The 18,694-nt window shown below is 35.3% G+C and overlaps 1 protein-coding gene and 1 pseudogene across 2 annotated transcripts in view; both read left to right on the top strand.

Moving 5' to 3' along the window:
• SEPTIN10 (septin 10) overlaps nt 1-17,021 on the top strand; it is a 53,271-nt gene extending 36,250 nt beyond the window's left edge. For both annotated transcript variants that reach the window (XM_072621840.1, XM_072621841.1), the window contains exons 9-11: nt 8,920-9,052; nt 14,282-14,469; nt 15,983-17,021. In XM_072621840.1, coding sequence (XP_072477941.1) covers nt 8,920-9,052; nt 14,282-14,469; nt 15,983-15,998 — 337 coding nt within the window. In that variant the 3' untranslated portion in view covers nt 15,999-17,021. The remainder of the gene's footprint in view (nt 1-8,919; nt 9,053-14,281; nt 14,470-15,982) is intronic.
• A 438-nt stretch (nt 17,022-17,459) lies between these two features.
• On the top strand, nt 17,460-18,281 carry LOC140512616 (GTP-binding nuclear protein Ran-like; annotated as a pseudogene).
• The last annotated feature ends 413 nt before the right edge of the window (nt 18,282-18,694 follow it).

Below are 18,694 nucleotides of genomic sequence, written 5' to 3'. Positions count from 1 at the left end.
CATCATCTTCTGTTTGTAATCTCGTTGGCAGTATCTTTGACCCCTGTCCTATGTCATCTCTCAGTTCCAAATCCCTACCAGCCCAACAGAGCTCACTCAATCATATCACCTACCCCTAGGATGAAATCAGCAAGGCAGTCTTCATTCTTCACAAAAGAAATAGAAGAAACTGGGATCTGTACTTCTCTTTAACATACAGCTGAATTTTACTTTGGTATGTGGTGTAATAGGAGACAACCTTTTTATCTATCTGAACTGAATCTTTCCCTACAAGGTTTCAAGTGGAAAAAGAGAATGGGGTAGGCAGATCTGGAAAGGAAGGAGCCATCTTTATAGAGAAGAACCAGGAGCAGAAGCTACAGGTTAACATAGGGATGGGGCAAGGTTTTCAAGAACAAAAGTGAAGGTTAAGTTACAAGTGAAAGTACTCAGAAAGATGAGACTTAGTTCTACTTTCATTTACTTGAATACTGGATGTTTTATTTTGGGAACATTCAGAACTGAGAATGGTGCACCAGAACTGAGTCCTGAGGTGCGGGTTCCAATCATGGATTTTGTTGCCTATTTGCTGTGCAGGTTTCTTAACATTGCTCAGCCACTATTATTATTTGTAAAATAATCCTGATGATAATGATAATAATGATAGTGCTTTCACTAGTGCTTTCAGGATCATTATAAGAAAAGCACTTGTAAAACTTTGAAGCAATAGTTAATGAATTTTTTAAAGCCACCTATCTGCTTTCCCTTTGTTTTTATTAAGACCCTTAGAAAGCATTCAGAGATTTGGAGGATTGTTTCTGGGACAGGAAGAACAAAGAAGCAGAGACTGTACTTGATCTGCAGTAGATGGCAGAGGCTAGAAACCTAGTCAGAAGCCACAGGTGGTCAGGATGGAAAGGGAGATATGAGGAATCCTGGGTTCTGCTGCCAGTCCCTGACCTAAAGTCAATCCAAAAAGAAACCTTCAGATGTGTTTTCTCTTAGAAACATCCTGACATATGGTGGGTACAATACTTAAGAATAAGAATATAGCATAGCTTCTTAAATGGGCATATACTTTAGAATTTTAATCGTTAAGTTTATAAAAAACTTTCTTTAGTTACAGATGTAATATTGAATATCTTAGAGTATAATGCAACTTTATGTGTTTTTAAAGTTGAGAATTTTTATAAGGATTATTGGCTCAGTTTAGATTGTCCTCAGAAGTTTTTATGCTTAGCACATAGCTTAAATAAGAATATTAAAAAATAAGTTAAAGAAACAGATTTCATATGTATGTATATGTACACAGAGACACACACACACACACACACACACACACACACACACACACACACACCTTTTTGGGGGGGGGGGGAGAAAAAGGAACCAAGGGATATTTCTTTTGTAATCCTCCTCTCCCCACTTTCTTCTCAAGCACCTACCTCATTTTTACTATTTTCTTGGTTTTTATTTCCTTTTGTCCCTTTTTCAGTTGGTTTCACCTCTCTTTTCTCCCCACCACCATTTGAAAATGAAATAAATCAGCATAATATATGATGTTAACAGTTATGGTAAATAAAGCCAAGTAATAAAAACAGAAAGGTGAATTAAGCTAAGTCTGATACACTGAAGGAAGAGAGAAGGTGAAACGAATCATAGAAATTCATAGTCTTACTGCCCCTTGAAAACACCTAATTCAGATCTCTCATTTTATATGCAAGGGGAGTAAAATTCAGAACCCAGGTCTCTTGACTCCAAGTCCAATATTCTTTTTACTTTACATACTCTCTCTGCAAAGAGTATTGAGAAATGCATGTATAGGAAGTGGGGTGGGAAGATGGAAGAAATAGGTTTACTCTAGTGGAAGATTTATAAGATACATGATTCATAGAAGTCAGAGACTGTATTATAGAGTGAAAAAGGAACACTGGATTGAAACCAGAGAGTTGGGTTAAAATACCCAGGTCTTTTACTTACTTTCTGTTTGACCTTGGGCTAATGACTTAAGCTCTCTGGACCAGAGTCTCCCAATCTTTAAAAAAAGGGGATTGTATTAGATGGCTTCTAAAACACTTTCCAACTCTAAATGTAACATCCTAAAAAACTAAAAATAGTTAAGTATTCTAGTTAGGTATTCTGTTATTTGCCTTTTCTTAACATCAGAAATATATGATTTCTACCTTGAAGATACTTAGTTTCCTTTATGTGAATGGATCTTTTCTACCACTTTATAATATATAGAAGGGTAAATGATCTCAACAGATTGTTTAACTGCCTCTGGAAGAAGGTGACTTAGATAGAATAAATGTGAAATTGTTCAGCTTCATGTAACTTTAGTGTGGTAGCCACCAAAAGAATATGAATTATTTACATTTCCATTTTCCCAAGTTGAAAGACTTTTAGAAGGAAATCTGAAAAGATGTTGAAATCAGACTACTTAAAAAGGAGGTAGAAAAGCTATACAAGGAGGCATTTTTTGAGGAAATAAGCCTTAAGTACAGAGCTTGTAATTTTTTTCATCTAGCATTATGCCCTTTATATGATATTAGATACTCAGTGTTAAACTGAATATTATAAGAGAAATAAGAACATAAAATAGAAATTTGAGGAACTGAAGCACAATACTATGAAACAAAAAGTTTGGAAGAACAAATATCTAATGATTAAATGCAGTGCAAAATTTAGGAAAAAAATTGCAAAAATAGTTTGCTTGAGAGCAGAGGGAGTAAAAGAGAAAAATTAGTATCATTTGTGGTAAACATTTAGGATTATAAGGGAACTTGGGGACCATATAGCCACATGAATGAGGATAAGGGAATTAGGAGATTATTACTGCAAAAAGATTAAATGGAAGTAGTACATATAATGAACAAAAGCCACATGAAAAATGAAAAGTACAAAAGTATATAAATTGGCAAATATTTAGTTAAGAGGTTGTAAGCACTACAGGCATGAGAACTCAATTCAGCAGACATGTAGTATCTGTTGTTATTGAGTCGTTTCATTTGTGTTCAACTTTCTGTCGTTGAGTCATTTTGGTCATGTTCAACTCTCCTTGACCCTTTTGGGGATTTTCTTGACAAAGATACTAGAATCGTGTGCCTTTTTCTTCTCCAGCTCCTTTTACAGATGTGGAACTGAGACAAACAGGATTAAGTGACTTACCCAGGGTCACATAGCTAATAAGCATCTGCGGCTGCATTTGAACTCAGGTCCTCATGACTCCAGGGCCAACTAGCTGCTATGTCTTTTTTTTTTTAGTTTGTCTCCCTTTTTTTCTGATATTATTTGAAGATCAGTCAATATGTGTTTAAAATATGTAAGTATAACAAAAGAACTCTGATTGAAAATTTGAATTTGATAATGAATTTTTGTTTAAAGGCAAGGAAATTGATATTTTATAAAGACTTTTAGTCTAGAAAGTGAATCTATATTTGGAAAAGAAGTAAATTCATGGAATAAGTTCTTTGTAAATGTTTCTGAATAATAGACAATATTACATGAAGTCTTTCCTTGAAAGTTCGTGATCAATTTTTATTCTGTTTTAAACCTGAAATTGTCTGATTGGGAGAGTACTATTACTGTGATCACTAGATGACCGACCTCTCAAGAGCCTTTCAAATCATTCAATTCCATGATCATTTAACTGTTTAAGATTGGGTTTTGTTACAGTTAGTTTTTATGACTAGATCATAGTATTCTTCTTGGTTCCTGCCTTCTTATAGAGATGAGGGAGAGAGGGAAAAGGAGAGAAAGAGAAAAGAGCATTTATTAAGAAACTTTGTGTCTAATGGGGAAGGTAAACACATAAAGAGTATGGGGCCATGTGGAAGAGCTTGCAGGAAGTAGCTGTGATATAAAAGGCCTGCTTTCAAACGAGATAAACCAAAGAAAGGGATTCACCTGTTAGAGCTGCAGGGAACAAAAGGTAGAATCCAAATTTCTGACAGGTTGGAGATGGCCTGATAGTGAGGCCATGGTGAGGAGACAGTATGTCACGAAGATATATATTGATCAACTTAGAGAAAAAGGAAACCTAAGTATAGAATTTGTAATTTTGTTTCTTAGGATCTGCATTTAATAACATAAACTTAATGTTGAATATAAATTTAACCTAAAACTTAAAAATAAGGAAAGACAAAAATATTGAAACTTTTTCAAGAGTTAGGCTTGATGTAGCAAAAGTAATCATCTAACTGTGGCATGAGAGTCATTATATTACTATTTTGTATTTTACCTTCTTAAAAATTAAATAATGGTTAGTTTCTCTTCTTCAATTTCTAACAGATTTATAATCTCTTAGTATTTTCAGATTATTTGGTGTTTTTTTAAAGAATAATAAGTAATATCTAACATTCACAAAGCCCTTGAAGTTTTACAAAGGAGCACACATTTTATTGGGGAGATGACATACACAGAAGTGTATATTGTATGTGTAAATATAATTCATGGAATAGCAGGATTATTGACATGATAGAGAAATGAACTTGGAGTCAGAGAAACCTCCAATACTCAGTCCTGTGCCTGGGCAAATCACTTAACTCTGTGAGCTTCAAATTCCTCATCTGTTTAAAGGGAATAACAATAGTACCTCTCTTAAAATGTTATTGTGGAGATCAAATGAGATAATATGTATATGGAAAAACTTAAAAAAACCCCTTAAACCTATGTAAATGTGACTTCTTATTACAATGGACTATAAGCTTGTAGAACATAAATAGTTTTCCTAGTACCTACTAGGGGCTTAATAAATGTTTACTGAATTTAATTGAATTGAACTTTACAGATAAGAAAGCTCATTAATTTGTCCAAATTTTCATAGCTCATCAGTACAGATAGTATGAACTACCTTAATTATTTATTGAATTGTTGTGCTAGTTTAAATTTGACATCTTAATCTTCTAGCACATATCATGTACAGGTCATGAGACCTAAATAAATGGCATTAGAATGTCATTTTTAATTAATTGAGTATAATCTTATTTATATTAAGTGAAAGAAATGCCTGGGTTGCACATTTAATTATTTCAGATTTAAGCCGAAATCTCCACTAAATTCTAAAAACAAGCTGTCACCCCAGAGGGCTAACTGATATTTTTGCTATTAACACACTAGTCATTATAGTTTATACTTTAGAATTGTTGCCTGGTGAAATTTTGGAATCTTCAATGCCCAGCTTTAAAAAGCCAGGTGTACCCTATAGTCAGAGTTGCAGAGTTATTTAAAATCCTGGCATAATCATGACAATAAATTTGTGGCTACTGGTTATTCCATGGAGGAATCAATCACTGAGTAGCTAAGTTTTCTTGGGACCTGAAGAGTTTTTCTTTTATCAAAAAGCTTTTAAAATAAATTAACTAACTAATTAATTTTTTCCTTAAAATACATTAACTGCCTTTTAGATGGAAGCCTCTGATGGCATCAGTGTAAGGAACTCCTGGTGAGGAGTCTCCTGCTTCCAATGCAAACCAGCAACTCCTATGCCATTGACAGTCGGAGAGTGTCTTTGGATACTAAGAAGTGGAGGGACTTGCTCCTGGGCTTGCACATATGTTAGTGTCAGAACTTGAACCCAGATCTTCCTGATTTTAAGGCCCTCTCTCTATCCATTAAGTAATATTGGCTCAGAATTGTCATTTTTAACACCAGTTATGCTATGCAGGAGTGCATCAATTATCATTTAATTTAAAATGTTTGTTGATATCTTTTGTTATTATATCACCTTCATTTCTGAATTTCCCCTTCCCCTTCCTCAGTGAGCCATTCCGGATGCTAAAGAATTTTTTAAAGATCATTTCAGTGCATGTGATAGAGTCTGACTGGACATGCAATTTGACAAGCATTTATTAATCACCTAATGTGTCAGACACTGTGCTAGACCTTGGGGATATTAAGACAAAATGAAACAGTCACTTCAAGTACAGTGCCTGGCACCTAATAGGTGCTTAGTAAATGTTTATGGATTGATATATTGATTCTATTAGGGAAATCCACATGTACACATATGAGTAGGAAGAAAATATATAAAAGAGTGTATGTATATGTATGTGTATATATATATGTATGCATATGTGTATGTACATGTGTGTATGTATATATAAAATATTATACACAAACACACACACACACACACATACTTGAATGCCAAACATGTTTGCCCAAAAGACTATTTTATGAAGAACTCACACAGGGCAAATGCTCACATGGTGATTAGAAAAAGTGATACAAGGATACTCTCAAGGTCTCTCTTAAGAACTTTGGAATTGATTACATGAGCTGGAAGACACTCGCATAGGACTACCCAGCAGGGCATGCCCTCATCAGTGAGGGTGCTATGCTTTATGAGCAAAGCAGAATCGAAATACCTCAAAAGAAAAACATTTGCAAATTTAGAGAATTCATCCCAAATGTTCACATGGACTATTTGTGCCCGACCTCTGGTAGACCTTTCCAAGCTTGTATAAGTCTGATTAGCTAGGCGGGCATGCTGTAACTTGACTCTTAACATTATGATGTGATTTTGGTCCTTAGAACAAAGGACAGCAGCCAGACACATATACATACATATACATGTACACTATATATATGTATGTATGTATATGTGTGTGTGTGTGTATACATATATATATACACACACGCACATATGCATACCACATACAAGGTGATTTCATAGGATCTTTAATTTAGAGCTGAAAAAGACTTTAGAGGCTATTGAATTCAACCCTCTCATTTTGCAGATGAGAAAACTGAGGCATAGAAAAGTTGAATGACTTGCTCCCATATGTCCCCATATGTTTAAGGTTGGAATTGAACCCAAGTCTTCTGGCCACAAGTCACCTGTGCCCTATCTGCTGTGTTTAGGGGAGAGGAAGAAGAAGAAGAAGAAGATCAGAAGAGGCCTCCTTTTGGAAGTGATAGGTTAGCTGAGTTTAAGATGGTAACCTAGTGAGCTAGGCTTTCTTCTAAGAAGTGAAGGTGAGTAGGGAGTGCCGTCCAAGCATGATGGGCAGCCTATACAAAGGTATAGATGGGAAATAGAATGTCTCATGGGAGGGATAGAAAGCACGCCAGTGTGCCTGGGTCATAGACTCAGTAACGTGTAACACGTCTGGGAAGGTAGGCTTTGAGCTAGGTTGTAGAGGTCTTTTAATGATTTCCCTGCCGTTAATGCCTCAAGATGTTACACTAAATGAAGTTTTATGCCCTTTTCCTAAGGATCTGGTCATTTTGTTCCTCTCTCATTGTGTCTGACTATTTTTAGCAGCCTTGTTCCTTGTTCTAATTTGATGTTTATAGTCTACAATGGGCTTAGAAAATAGACATTTCAACTTCTTAGAAGTGTTCATAAAATTGAACAGATCTTTGAGTACCTACATTATGAAAAGCACTGTGCTAAACTTCAGGGAGGTAGTAATAAAAATAAGTGTGAGAGATGAAGTGGAGTCTTCCTTATCCTAGAAACAACTTCTAGTCACAAGAACCTCTTGAGCGAGAAAGGATATGTTTAGATCTGTACATTAGGGCTATCACTTGTCAACTGCGTGGGGGATTATTAGAGAGACTTGAGGGAGTAAGAGAAGTTAGGGGATTATTGCAATAGGTCAGGTGAGAAGAAATAAGGACCTGAATCAATTTGGGGTCTGAGTGGAAGAAAAGGGACAGAGGAGAGACATATTTCAGAAACAGAACTGACAAGATGATGGGAAGAGGGGCCATTTTGAGAAGAATAATAGTGACTTCTGTTTTGGACATAAATAGTTTGAAATCTTAGGGCAGTTAGGTGGTATGGTGGCTAGAGTGCCAGCTCTGGAATTGGGAGGACCTGAGTTCAGACACTAGCTGTGTAACCCTGGACAAGTCACTTCACCTTATTTGCCTTAGTTCCTCATCTGTACAAATGAGCTAGGAGAAGGAAATGGCAAACCACTCCAGTGTCTTTTCCAAGGAAACCCCAAATGTGTTATGGAGAGATGGACATGGCTGGAATAACTCAACAACGGAGTTTGAGATCCACAGTCTGTTGGCTCTACACTTGAGGAGAAACTGTTCCCATGATTCTTAGGATTTCATCTTCTCTAAACTATAACATTTCTTGACTTATTTATCATTTATGAGTGTAACCTGGGGCAAGTCACTTAGCCTTAATGAGCCTCAGCTAATTCACTCAGCTGTCAAGCTTGTGCTCCCTGAGCACTGTCAAGATCCAAGGGAGGTGCTTTATGTGAAAGGTTGCTACCGTCACAAAGTGTGGTATTGTTATTATACTGTGTATTGCTCCTAAGCACCTGGCACCCAGATTGAGTGTATGAAGATTATTTGATACCTGACATTTAAAAAAAAATATGCAAGAAACAAAGAATGTTCTGTTGATTGATAGAGCCATCACGCAAGTGTTGCAGAAGTATTTTTTCCTTTATAATTACTATATGGTCTCTAATATTTCATATTTTAAATGTAAAATGCCACATTGTAGGAATAATTTAGATAGAAATTGCTATTTTGACAAATGGAAATATTTGCCTTTCTCATAAGAGGACAATTAATTTTATTTGTCTTTTGGCACACTTTAAGACTTAGTTAACGTAAGGGGAGTTTTTATTTTTTGAATATTGAAGAGAATCTATTAGCACTGAAACTCTGCAATTGAAAAAATCTGCCTCATATGGAAAGTTCTTAGGATCACTCTTACTCTCTAAGAATTTCTGTAGAATTGTGCCTCAAGGAATTTCTAATTGTGTTAAATGAATCAGTTATGTGAATCCTGCTGTTAATTAGCAAGCATCCTGCTTTGTCAATTTCAGAGGATGGAAAATTCTGTGCATTGGGTTGCTCTGACGGAAGGGTGTAAAGTGCAGTTAGATTGATCATAGAGCTTGCCTATGTTTGCATTTTCATTTCTACTGAAGATTGCCTTGCATTTTATTACATCACTTTCAGTCTTCAGGAGGCCTATGAAATCAAAAGACATGAATTTTATGGTGAACGTCAAAGGAAAGAAGAGGAGATGAAACAGATGTTTGTGCAGCGGGTGAAGGAGAAAGAAGCAATCTTGAAAGAAGCTGAGAGAGAGGTAAGTGCTGCCAGTTTGGGGTTTTGTTTGGTTTTTATGTATCCTGTTTATTTCATTTGAAAGAGTTTATTTACTTTCCACCTGCAATTGCTTAGGAAGTATATTTTAAATAAATATTTTACATTTGAAATGAAAAATTAGGCTTAAAAAAATTGGGCCAATTGGGAGTACTCTTTCAAAAGACAAATCCACTCACCTAAATGTGACTGTGCCTATGGAGTCATAGATTTTTTTGAAGAGAAGACTGATTTAAATTTTAAAAAGTAGGTCTGGAAATGTTGCAGAGAATTGACTGGAGAAAAGAAGGGGTGGTCAGAACACTTGTTAGGAAGCTATTGGATTGACTAAGGAGTATGATAATAGGAGAACAGGTAGAATCACTTGAATTTAACAGAATTTGATCACTTGTTGGGAGAGAGATAACTCAGAAGTAAAATTAAGTTTTTGAATCTTGGAGAAATAATTGTCAGAATGAGGAGCAGGTTTAGGAAGAAAGATAAACTTGATTTTAGACATTGAGCTTGGAATGCCTGTGAGACATCCCAATGGAGGTGTCCGATAGACAACTGGAATTAATGTCTGGATTTGTAGCTATGTGAGTTACCTGCATAGGGCAGCTAAGTGGCATAATGGATAGAACACCGGACCTGAAGTCTGCAAGACTCATCTTCCTGCACTGAAATGTGATCTCAGACATTTACTAGCTGTGTGACCTTAGGCAAGTCATTTAACCTCTTTTGCCTCAGTTTTCTCATCTGTAAAATGAGCTGGAGGAGGAAATGGCAAACCACTCTGGTATCTTTGCCAAGAAAATGCTAAAATGGGATCATAAAGAGTTGGACATGATGGAAAATGATTCAACAACAAAAGAACTGTCTGTATAGAGGTGACGCTTGAAGCAGTGGGCAATGGGAGACAGTAGGAGTACAGAGGAAACAATTCTGAATTTTGATTCAGAAAATCTGAGGTCCCTTCTTGCTGTGATCTGTGATTTCAGAATAGAATTGCCAAGAGAAAGAGAAAATAGCCCTCAAGTGACCCTTTTGAGAAGGGTCTTTACATGATTAGGTAGAAACAAAGGAGATAGGGTCTGAAAATATAGTCAGGTTCTCTAGAATAGTGAAGGTCTTTTTGAGAAAAATGTTTTAAATGCTGGAATTTTTGACACTGAGTAGTTCAAGAAAATATTGGTAAGCTACTTTTATTTTTTTCCCTTTACCCTGGGCTTAACTAATTGGTTTTTTTCTTCTTCTGAACTTGACAAACAGCAAATAAAATGAGCAAATTCCAATACATTTCAGAATAAGAGGAGGATATTGTATGTTAAACCATAAATCTTTATGTGGAACTTTTCTTTTTTAGTATGTGATAAATTAAATGTAATTTTCATAGCTGTGTAGTTTATTTGTTAAGTCCTTCTGGGTTTCTCTTCCATCTTTGGAAGCACTGGAAAAAGGAAACACATTCCCACATTGTCTGTATCCAAAAATGTATACCTTATTCTTCGTCTTAGGCCTCTACCTCTGTGTCAGGAGGTGAATATTGTGCTTCATCATCAGTCCTCTGGAATCAATTACATTGATCAGAGTTTATTTTCCTGGTTCTGCCTGTTTTCACTTTGTCCACCCGAGCTTCTCTGAAACGATCCTCTTCATTTCTTGTGGCACAGTAATATTTTATCATTCATATGATATGATATCATATGATTCCCCAGTGGATGAATATCCTCTTACTTTGTAGTTCTTTGCCACTACAAAAAGAATAGCTGTAAGTATTTGTGTGGATGGATCAAAGGGAATGCACTGTTTAATGCTTTTTGGGGCAGAGTTCCAAATGGCTTTCCAGAATGACTGAAACATTTATCTACGTGTTAGTGACTTTGAGCATTTTTTCCTAGGGCTGTGGAAAGTTTCAATTTCTTCCTCTGACCCATGATCAGAGCAACTTGGTACAAAGATTTTCCCCCTGCGGTTACCCATTTCCTTTCTGACTTTAACTGCCTTAGTTTTATTTGTACAAAACCAAGATTGCCCATTTCCTCTTCTGTCATCCTTTCATTCTCATTTGATCATGAACTGTTTATTTATCTATCTAGAGATCTGCAAGATGATTTCTTGCTCCTCTGATTTGATATGAAGTGACCTTTTATACATGTCATGTATCTTCTTGGAGCTTGTCTTGGGATTTTTTCCAGACTGCTTTCTAGTTGTGCCAGCAGTTTCCTTGTGTCTGTAATTTGGGGGTTTATCTAGACTAGTTTAACTAGACTAGATGACTTGGGTCATTTACTTCTGCATATTCTGAACCTATTCTGTCTGTTCCACTGATCTATCCACTGATCTGTTAGTCTGTTGTTTTTAACCATTATTAACCAGTTTAACAGTATCAAACTGCTTTGTAGATAGTTTGGGATGTGGTACTGCTAGATTTCTTTCCTGTCTACTTTTCTCCCCATTATTTCTTTTAATCCCTTGATCCTTTTTTTCCTCTAGAAGAATTTTAGTATTCTAACTTTATATAAAACAACCTTTAATTGTTCTGACACTGAATAAGTAAATTAATATAGATTGTATTGTCATTTTTATTATATTGAGTTAGCCTAGTCCTATAAATCATTTCTTTCAGGGGTAATAACTTTAACCTCAATGGATCTATTCTGTATGACAAAATATAGTATTTTTGAAAGAGTGCTTGAGTAAGCAGAGGAGATTTGGGTTTGAATTCACCTATCCTTTTATGAGGTTTGTATTGGGCAATATAGATAAAGCACTTTGTAAACCTTAAAGACTATGTAAAAGGCAGCTATTGTCATTAATATTATTATGTGCAGCAGGCTAATTAGGGCTATGTAAATGCCTATCTTTCCATCACCCTGGTAGTGTTTCACATAAGTTGTTCAGTTGTTTTTCACTTGCATCTGACTCTTTATGACCTCATTTGGGGTTTTCTTAGCAAAGATAGCAGAGTAGTTTGCCATTTCCTTCTCCAGCTCATTTTACAGATGAGGAAACTGAAGCAAACAGGATTAAGTGGCTTGCCAAGGGTCACACAGCTAGTATCTGATTTGAACTGGTCTCTTCCTAACTCCAGGCCCAGTGCTCTATCCGCTGTGCTACCTGGATGTCCACTTTTCACATAAAATAGATGCTTAATCAGTCAATGGCTGTTGAATGAATTAATGAACCTTAACAAGGGTCATTGTTCCTTGAGGAAGCTCCTTTTCACAATTTTATATGGTCCTACAAAATGGTCCACAAATTAGTTTTTTTCAAATTGAATAATATTTGAAATGCAGCAAAGGATCTTGCTATTGAACAGAATCCTCTTGTGAATAATTTGAGAAAAAGAATCATTTCCTAGTTTCTTTGTTTAAAATTGAGATTTTTGTTTACACATTTCATTCACACATTCAGACATATGTAAAGTGAGCTACATGAGGGGTTGCTTTTGTACAGTGACATAAATAATTTAGCTGCTTTTACTTTTTATAATTTATCAACAGGCAAACATCTAGCCCTGGTAACCTGTGATGGATTAGTGGATACTTATAGGCAATTCTAATTTATTTGAATACTTAATAACAGCTATTTTAAAAGTTCATTGGAGAAGAGTTTTGAAACTGTATTTCTCTGAGGCAATTTCATGTATTAGAGCATTGGGCAGGAGAGTCGAGAGAGCCCAGATCTAGTTCTGGCTTTGTCATATAAACTTGAGTAAGAAAGTCACTTCAGCTGTTTACTTATCTTACACAAATGAGGGATTTAGACTGTATGGTTTCTGAGATCCTTTTCATCTCTAAGAGTGCTATGATTTTAAGTATAGGCAACACTTAGATTATAAATTAATTGTTTCAGACTTGTAAATGAAATTGTAAATATATTTTCCAGTGGGAACAATCACAAAATGATTGTTGGGTTCCAAAGTCAGCCTACAAAAACCTGCTTAAACAAACAATATATTTCAAATAAATTGTATGTCTATTACAATATAAACTACTGTTGTTATAACACTGATATTTGGGAAAGGCAGAAAAGCAATTAACTTCTTAAAGAAGCTATTTTGTATTCATCTTGAGTGATATTTGAATATAGGTAGATGTTCTCTTTTCCCCTAAAGTTCCTTTCTTTTCCCTCAGTTTAAGGCAAGTATTACTTCTTTACCTTCCTTCAGAAAGCTAGTTCTGTCTAGAGTTAAGCCCCTGCTCTACTGCCTCCTCCGCACTTTTGGATGGGGTGGAGGCAGTAGAACATTTAGATTGCTTTGCTCAACTACCCCCTCTCACTTTACTAGCTTCCCCACTACCACTCTGACCTAGGAGAATGGGCTGTTGGGTTCAGTAGAATTGATTCAAGTCTTCTCACCTAATTGATGTCCTCCTCAGGGAAAAGAAGAGATTCCTTATTTATTTTCTATTGTCAGCCTCCTTACTTAATGAAGGCTAGGAAGAATTCAGGAATCTTGGCATATAGTTAATGTACCAGGTCAAGAAGGAATTAAGGGATCTCTGTTTTTCTAGTGTTTTTGGGGGAGAGAAACTAATTTCACTTTTTTAAAAAAAATTAAATTTTTATTGATATCTTATTTTTATGTCATCTATATTTTTCCCTCTATCCCCTCACAGAAAGCCATCTCTTATAATAAGTTCTCATTTACCTCTTCATTTTTTTCTGTGTTGTCAGAGAAGGGTAAAATCTAAAATTGGTGAGAGTAGGTGGCCTGGAGGAGAGATAAAAGCAATCCATACTGGTTCTATTGGCTGGCACTCCAGCCAGTTTGAGAGAGATAGAAAAGAGGATTATAATTTTATAGATTTGTAGATTCAGGAAGACCTAGGTTTCAATCTGTCCTAGATGCTTACTAGATGTGTCAACACAGAGTGAATCACTTAACGTCTCATCCTTATGTGTAAATAATAATAGCACCTACCTCACAGGGTTGTTGTGACGAGCAGAGAATATAATATTTATAAAATCTTTTGCAAACCTTAAAGTAATACATGAATGTTAGAAAATACTTGAAAAGAACAGAGGCCTCTGAATCTTAGCATTCTGATTTATTTTGTAATCAAGCATCTTTACAATGATGATAAGAGATCGTGGGGAAATTCTGTATATGAGTTTCTATTTGAATTATGTTAAGCACTTGTCAGATAGTTTCTTGCTGAACTGATTCTTGGAATTATGCTGCCACCGCATGCATGGCCATCAGAACTACACCCTTCCTTCTTAGCTGCAGGCCAAATTTGAACATCTCAAAAGACTTCATCAGGAAGAAAGAATGAAACTTGAAGAAAAGAGAAAGTATTTGGAAGAAGAAATAAGTGCTTTTGCTAAAAAGAAAGCTGCATCTGAGCTACTCCAAAACCAACCTTTAAATGCATCTGGTACCACTGTGAAGAGAGAAAAGGATCGTAAGAAGTAAGTATTCTCTGAAACCTAGACTATCAGTGTAGAAAAAGGCATTACATTGAAAAGGGAGGTGAGCCAGGAAAAAAGATAATTTTTCTCTGTCTAGAGTATACCTATGATAAATTCAGACCTTCTGCTATCTCTGTACAAACTCAAACTAAAATTAGAATTATAGGCTTTAAAGGCAATGTATGTAAAAAATATTTTTTTAAAAATACTACACTAAAAAGGCCTTTTGTTCTTAGAGAGATCCACACGGGTAAAAGGGGGTGGCCACAAGTAGCATTTGCATTATCTTGAGGGTTATGGGTATGTGTCCAAACAAAAGTTAACTTATGTTCATTATAACTTTGGTATCTGCTCTTTTGAGAGTGACGATTCCCTTCTGCATTTTGTCTCTGTTCACATTTCTGGCTGTTGTTGGAATTCAGAATAACCCCTTCTACTAGTGACTTCTTTGGGATCTAACCTAACTGTCTTTTGGATGAGTGCCTTGAAGACTGCCAAAGAATTTTCCCTATTGTTTATTCTGGTAGTGTCCATTACAACAGCATTTTCAGAAATTAGAACTCATTCTTAAGAACATTCCTAAAATGTAACCTTGCTGCATAGTACCTTTCTGAAGAGGCTTTCCATTCACATCCAAAGAAAAGAAATCAGGTGTTTCATGGAGATTTTTAGGTTAGACCAATCTGTGGCTTTTATAGCCATCAGAGATATTAGTGAGGAGGAAGCAGTTTCTGTTTTAAAAACGGCAAAAAGAAGAACAAGTACTAACATAATGCCAGTTGTAATGAATGTAATGTGTTTTTAATACTTATAATTTATTCAAGTTCTATTTCGTTACATTGTTCATAAAAATGCTTAAATATTAAGACTGACTGCAGAAAGAGTTTTGAAGTCAAAGGGGTTTGAAGTCAGGACTCATAGTCTCAACTCTGTTATTTAACCTATCTTTGTGACCTTGGGCCAGTCACTTAATCTCTCTAGACCTCAGTTTCCTCATCTGTAAAATGAAGAGGGTGGACTAGATGACTGACAACCAGCTCTGCAACATCGGATAGTTTAACAACTACTTTGTTACAGCTTTTCAGTAAGCTTGTCTTACAGTGATGGGGAGAAGCTTTTTCCTTTTTTTCCCTTTTCACTATTTTTGGCTGTTTTGGGTAAATTTTTTTTAATATTCTTGTCAATGGAATCACTAATTGTAGTCTTTCTGAGAGCTACAGAACACTGATCTTGAAAAACCCTACAGCAATATTTTCAAAGTTAAACACAGTCAAACTCTTCACACTCTTGCCTGAAAATTCAAAAATGTTATTTTTCCTCACTTTTATAAAAATCCAATAACATAGTTTTTGAATATGCATTTTTTATATCTTGATTTTTTTTTCTTGCAGTATTAAACAAAAATTGGGTTTTAGTAGAGGCCATGCCAAACACATAGCTCTAAGCATTTCTGTTTTCTGTTCTCTTTTCTCATATGCCAGTTGATCAGCATTCTTTTTTTCCCTTCTTTCAGCTCCAGCTTTATGTGATACAGAAGCTCCAGATTTATATAGCAAAGATGATCACACAAGCAAACATTATGTTTAGAAGTGTGCTTTGATTTTCTCTTATGTAGTGGATTTTTTGTTTTTGTTTGTTGTTTTTGTACTGTAATTTTTTTTTTACTAAAGACATGTTAGATGACCATAGCAACTAGCAGTTACGTAAAGATATTTTGAAATAGAAGGCCAATATATATGCCATAAGTTACTGATTAATATTAGTCTTTATTGCTGCTACTTTGAAATGCACTTAAGCTCTTTGTATTGCCAAATTATTGACCCTTTGCAAATGCATTGTACCAAAGATAAGACTCAATGCCTGTAAAATACAGCACTTGGTCACAGTACAAATGCTGTATTGCATTTATATTCACATGAATATGTACAAGAATCATTCTTTAAAAAAAGATCATTTTGACTATGTTAACATACTAAACATCATTTAATTTTTATAACTTTAAAGGAATACCTGAGACTGTTTAACCACTTACTAGTTGTGGATGATTGGTAAGGACTTTTTATAGCTGTATTATTTAATTATGGAATATGATTGTAAACTTTTCTATCTTGACTTGCCATACTGATGAATGAATATATGAGCAAAACCGCTCAAGTTTGGCAGCCTTTTTTCTAGTGATTGCTGCCCTGTGAATTTTTATGTTATTTGCTTATATTTCATTGATTCATACCACCTGATTATTTGAGTACTTTAAAACCTTGTCTGGTATGTTCAGGAGAAAAAAAAAGTGTTAAGTGCATAGAGATGGAAGTTAATGCTTAGACAATAATTGCAAACATCTTACTATTAAAGATGTGTACAAATTTTAGGTATCTATCCTGTACCACATTGAATGTTTGAGATCAAAGTACCTTACTATCATGCCTAAGAAAAACGTGATTTCTAACCATTAGTTAACATTAATAGTTTTTGGTTATTCTTTTTTTGTATTTGAATATCTTTAGTAAAACTGACACTTAACCCTTGACAAATAAATCGATATATTTGCAAAATGTGTCTAAGTTACTTTAAACCTAAGTCATCATTGAGAAACATCATTTGAATGTAATGATGATTTATTCCTGATTTATTCAACCTGTAAGCAACCTTTACTTTAAGGATCTCTATTTCAAAGAGCACCTTTAACATATACATAGCACAAAGTTTGCCCTGTCGTTATTACTTGGATTTTCCACAGCCTGGTGAGGTAGGTGAGAAAAGGACCCCATCTGCCATTGCCCTACTGATTCAGGTAAAGCCTCTCAGTTCAATATGGCCTGGTTTTCCTGAGGTCACTTTATGTATCCTAAGGCTTGATGTACTTCTCATGTTCTTAAATGTTAACAGACTTGTAGGTTTCATAGAAACAAAGCAATCACTTTTTTTTTAATAGCTGAATAATTTGGGTTCAAAGACATAGTTTCCCTTCCTGTCTATATAAGCTATATGATATAGCTTGAATGTTACTCACTCTCTTGATCATACTGACAAGTCTAAATTTTAAATGTTTAAAAAGGCACAAAGGGATAAGCTTCTGGAAGAACCATCACAATGGCCATCCAAGGAGAACCTCAAGTGCAGTTCAAGTTTGTATTAGTTGGAGATGGAGGTACTGGGAAAAACACATTTGTAAAACGTGACTTGACTGTTGAATTTGAGAAGTACGTAGCCACCCTGGGTGTTGAGGTCCATACTCTCATGTTCCATACTAACAGAGGTTCTATTAAATTAGGCTTATGCAATACAGCTGGTCAAGAGAAATTTGATGGTCTGAGAGATGGTTATTACATCCAAACTCAGTGTGTCATTATAATGTTTGATGTAACATCAAGAGTTACTTACAAGAATGTACCCAACTGGCATAGAAATCTGGTATGAGTATGTGAAAATATCCCCATCGTGTTGTTTGGCAACAAAGTGGATATAAGGACAGAAAAGTCAAGAAATCAATTATCTTCCATAGGAAGAAGAATCTCTAGTACTATGTCATCTTAGCCAACAGTTACTACAACTTTGAGAAGCCCTTCCTTTGACTTGCTAGAAAACTCATTGGAGACCCCAGTTTGGAGTTTGTGGCCATGAAATTGTCATGTATCCAGCACTGGCAGCACAGTATGAGCAGGACTTACAGATTGCTCAGACAACTGCACTCCCTGATGAAGATGATGACCTGTAAGGGAATGAAGCTAGAGCCCAGTGTCAGAAGTCTAGTTTTATAGGCAACTGTCCTATGATATCAGTGGTGTAGCGTGTTTGCCACTTTATTATATAGCTGAGCAGAACATATGCTTAATCTTTGGGATGCTGAAGGAAATGAATGGGCTCTGAAGTGAATGTGGCACTTTAAAATTATATATATATATGTATATATATATACATATATATATATATAATTCATATGTTGGACCTGCATATTTAGCTGTTTTGGACTGCAATTATGTCCCCTTGAGTTTCAAATATAAGACTGCTGAAGTTCCATCACAATATTTAGTGGTGAATCTTGTTTGTTACTGTCATTCCCATTTCTTTTTTGTTTAGATCACAATAAAGTTGTATTTCAAATATATCATCAGTAAGATACATCTGAGGCATACATTCACAAAGTAAAGCTAGGGGCTGGACAGATTAAAAACTTTGCTACTGTTAGATGATTGGTTACAACTTGGTAATATAGTTAAAAAGTGTG

Source organism: Notamacropus eugenii, chromosome 6 (assembly GCF_028372415.1).
Source record: "Notamacropus eugenii isolate mMacEug1 chromosome 6, mMacEug1.pri_v2, whole genome shotgun sequence".
Taxonomy (NCBI): Eukaryota; Metazoa; Chordata; class Mammalia; order Diprotodontia; family Macropodidae; genus Notamacropus; species Notamacropus eugenii.
This window is presented reverse-complemented; position numbering and strand designations above follow the sequence as displayed.